Source organism: Triticum aestivum, chromosome 3B, assembly GCF_018294505.1.
Source record: "Triticum aestivum cultivar Chinese Spring chromosome 3B, IWGSC CS RefSeq v2.1, whole genome shotgun sequence".
Taxonomy (NCBI): domain Eukaryota; kingdom Viridiplantae; phylum Streptophyta; class Magnoliopsida; order Poales; family Poaceae; genus Triticum; species Triticum aestivum.
The window spans coordinates 674,249,571-674,252,018 of NC_057801.1; the positions used below are offsets into that span (position 1 = coordinate 674,249,571).

Genomic DNA, 2,448 nt, shown 5'->3' on the forward strand with positions numbered 1-2,448 from the left:
ACGTGCCTGTCGCTAAATTCCTGCCGGCAGGAAATTAGCTTTCTCGTATAAACAAAACAGCCACTCTCATTGTCTCCTTATACATATTATAAAATAATAATTTACAATATGTGCTGTACTGTACGAAAGTGTGTCCTAATAACGATGCAGATGTTTCGATTTAACCGGCCGAATCCAGGCTCTGTGTCAAATCCCATATTCAGCATCATTTTTATTTTTGACTAAAAATATAACCAGAGCGTGCCAATAGATCTAGCACCTAAAATAATGACAGATCCAATTCAAAAAAAAATTCACGGCAGCCAATGTCATAGTCTCTGGATTCTTCCCATTAAGGGCCTCTTTGGATTGATGGATTTTCATAGAAATATTGAAGGATTCCAATTCATTGGATTTTTTCCTAAAGAAGCCCTTTGGATCAAAGGAACCACACCTCCAAAATTCCTATGGATGCATTCCTACACCTCAATCCTATAGGAATTTCAACATCCACTATAACCTCTTTTTTACACTGATTCGCGTAGGATCGAGGCATTTTTCCTGTATTTTTCCTGTGTTCCATCCAAATGACCATTCTTTTAGTTTTCCTATATTTTGTAATCCTCTGTTTTGCACCTACAATCCCGTCAAATTTCTGTGTTTTTTGAATTCCTTTGTTTTCTAATCCTGTGATCCAAAGAAGCCCTAAATTCGTTATCAAATTAGGAAGTCGTTCACAATTTAAATCTTAAACAAAAAGCCACTACGCAATACATTCATAGTCTGGTGCTTTTGACAACAACAAAGTCTGGATTAGTTGGTTACTGTGGTGGTGCACCACGCGATGGGAATCGGACGAGGCACGAATCGTACGTGTCTGTCGCTAAATTCCTGCCGGTAGGAAATTAGCTTTCTCATATAAACAAAACAGCCACTGTCATTGTCTCCTTATACATATTATAAAATAATAATTTACAATATGTGCTGTACTGTACGAAAGTGTGTCCTAATAACGATGCAGATGTTTCGATTTAACCGGCCGAATCCAGGCTCTGTGTTAAAAGTTAAAACCAATAAAACTCTGAAGAAAGAAGGAAACCGATCGATCTTCGCCCAAGCAAGAGCAGCCGGCGAGAAAGAAAGAAAAATCGATCGATCAGGAGGATGTGTTTCTTTTCTTAGACTTGGATGAAGGAGTGGCAGGGCACCCCCATGAGCTGCGCGAGGGTGGTGGACCGGAGCTTCCTCTCGGTCATGGCAGGGTCCTCCAGGAGCAGCACCTTGTCCTTGTCCTGGACGCCGGCCATGTGCAGGTGGTCACCGTCGTCTCGCTCCCGGCCCCGGTACAGCAGCCGCTGCTCCCTGGGCCACAACCCGGTGGCCAGCGACAGCAGCACCTTGAGGTCGCCGAAGGTGGCGGTGGCGTCGATGGACACGTCGTGCTGCCACCCGCCGCAGCCGGCGGACACCCGCACCAGGATGGCCTCGACCACGTCGTCGTCGTCCGGCGCCCGGCGCTTCTGCACAAGCATCCCGCCGGGCCGCACCTCCCACTCGATCCTCTCGTGCTCGGCCACCATGGCGCACATGTCCACCCCGCCGATGCCGCCCACCGTGCTCTTGGACCGGCTCCTGAACAGCCTCCTCGGGCTAGGAATCTTCACCATCTCCTCCTCTGCCGCGCTGTCTTGTGTGTGCAGTGTGCGGGACGATGGATGATCGATCACACGATGGATAGATAGCTAGCTGCTCTCTGCTCTGTGGGTGTAGTGGTGGGTGAGGCTTGATGGAGAGATGCTTGGGATTTTAAAGGGGGAGAAGGTGTCGAGGATGAGGACAAGGTGAAGCTCAGGCAGTCGCGACAGGGACGAGAGCCGTGCGCGGGCGCGGTGGTGACTAGGCGAAGCTTTAGCAGGAATAGATTAGCGTTTCTGGAGCGTTGTTACGCTGAGTCGCCGCGAGGGAGGCGACACATGTCTGCTGTTGCTGAGGCGACGAGATCGGCAGCACATGGGGAGGTGGCAACGCGGTCTCCGCCCTGCATCTGCATGAATGGCTGGACCGACGGAATCGTCCCACCAGCTGCAGGTTAGTTACTACTAGTTTTGTTGTTTATCCTTTATAATATTTTAATACACTCCCTACATCTCATAATATAAAAGGAAACGCTTGTATCCGGCGCGCCGGCTGAAACTTCAGCCGGTCGCGCGCAGAGCACGAAACAATGCGATCGAAACATTTTCCTGGGCCCCCCACGTCGCACGCACTATGCAGCCTTATCCCTTTACAAGCAGTCCCCTCCACTGCTTTTTCTTCCTCCTCGTATCTCTACAGCCGCCGCTCTTTTCTTCTCCATCATCTCTGCAGGCCCCCTCTCCCTCCTGCTGCAGCCACTTCCGACTATGCACTTGAGGAGTGTGCTGCGACGAGACTCCTCTCGAGCAGACACCCAACACTAGGAGTTGGCAC

General features: G+C 49.8%; 1 protein-coding gene across 1 annotated transcript; it reads right to left on the reverse strand.

Moving 5' to 3' along the window:
- Positions 1 to 914: 914 nt before the first annotated feature.
- On the reverse strand, positions 915 to 1,898 carry LOC123066032 (BAG family molecular chaperone regulator 4-like). The gene has a single exon (XM_044489199.1). The coding sequence runs from the start codon at positions 1,644 to 1,646 to the stop codon at positions 1,158 to 1,160; it is 489 nt and encodes a 162-aa protein (XP_044345134.1). The 5' UTR covers positions 1,647 to 1,898; the 3' UTR covers positions 915 to 1,157.
- Between the last annotated feature and the right edge of the window lie 550 nt (positions 1,899 to 2,448).

Bases quoted from the DNA above. Each gene is read 5' to 3' on its own strand.
- LOC123066032 (XM_044489199.1), bottom strand. From the start codon at position 1,646: ATGGTGAAGATTCCTAGCCCGAGGAGGCTGTTCAGGAGCCGGTCCAAG.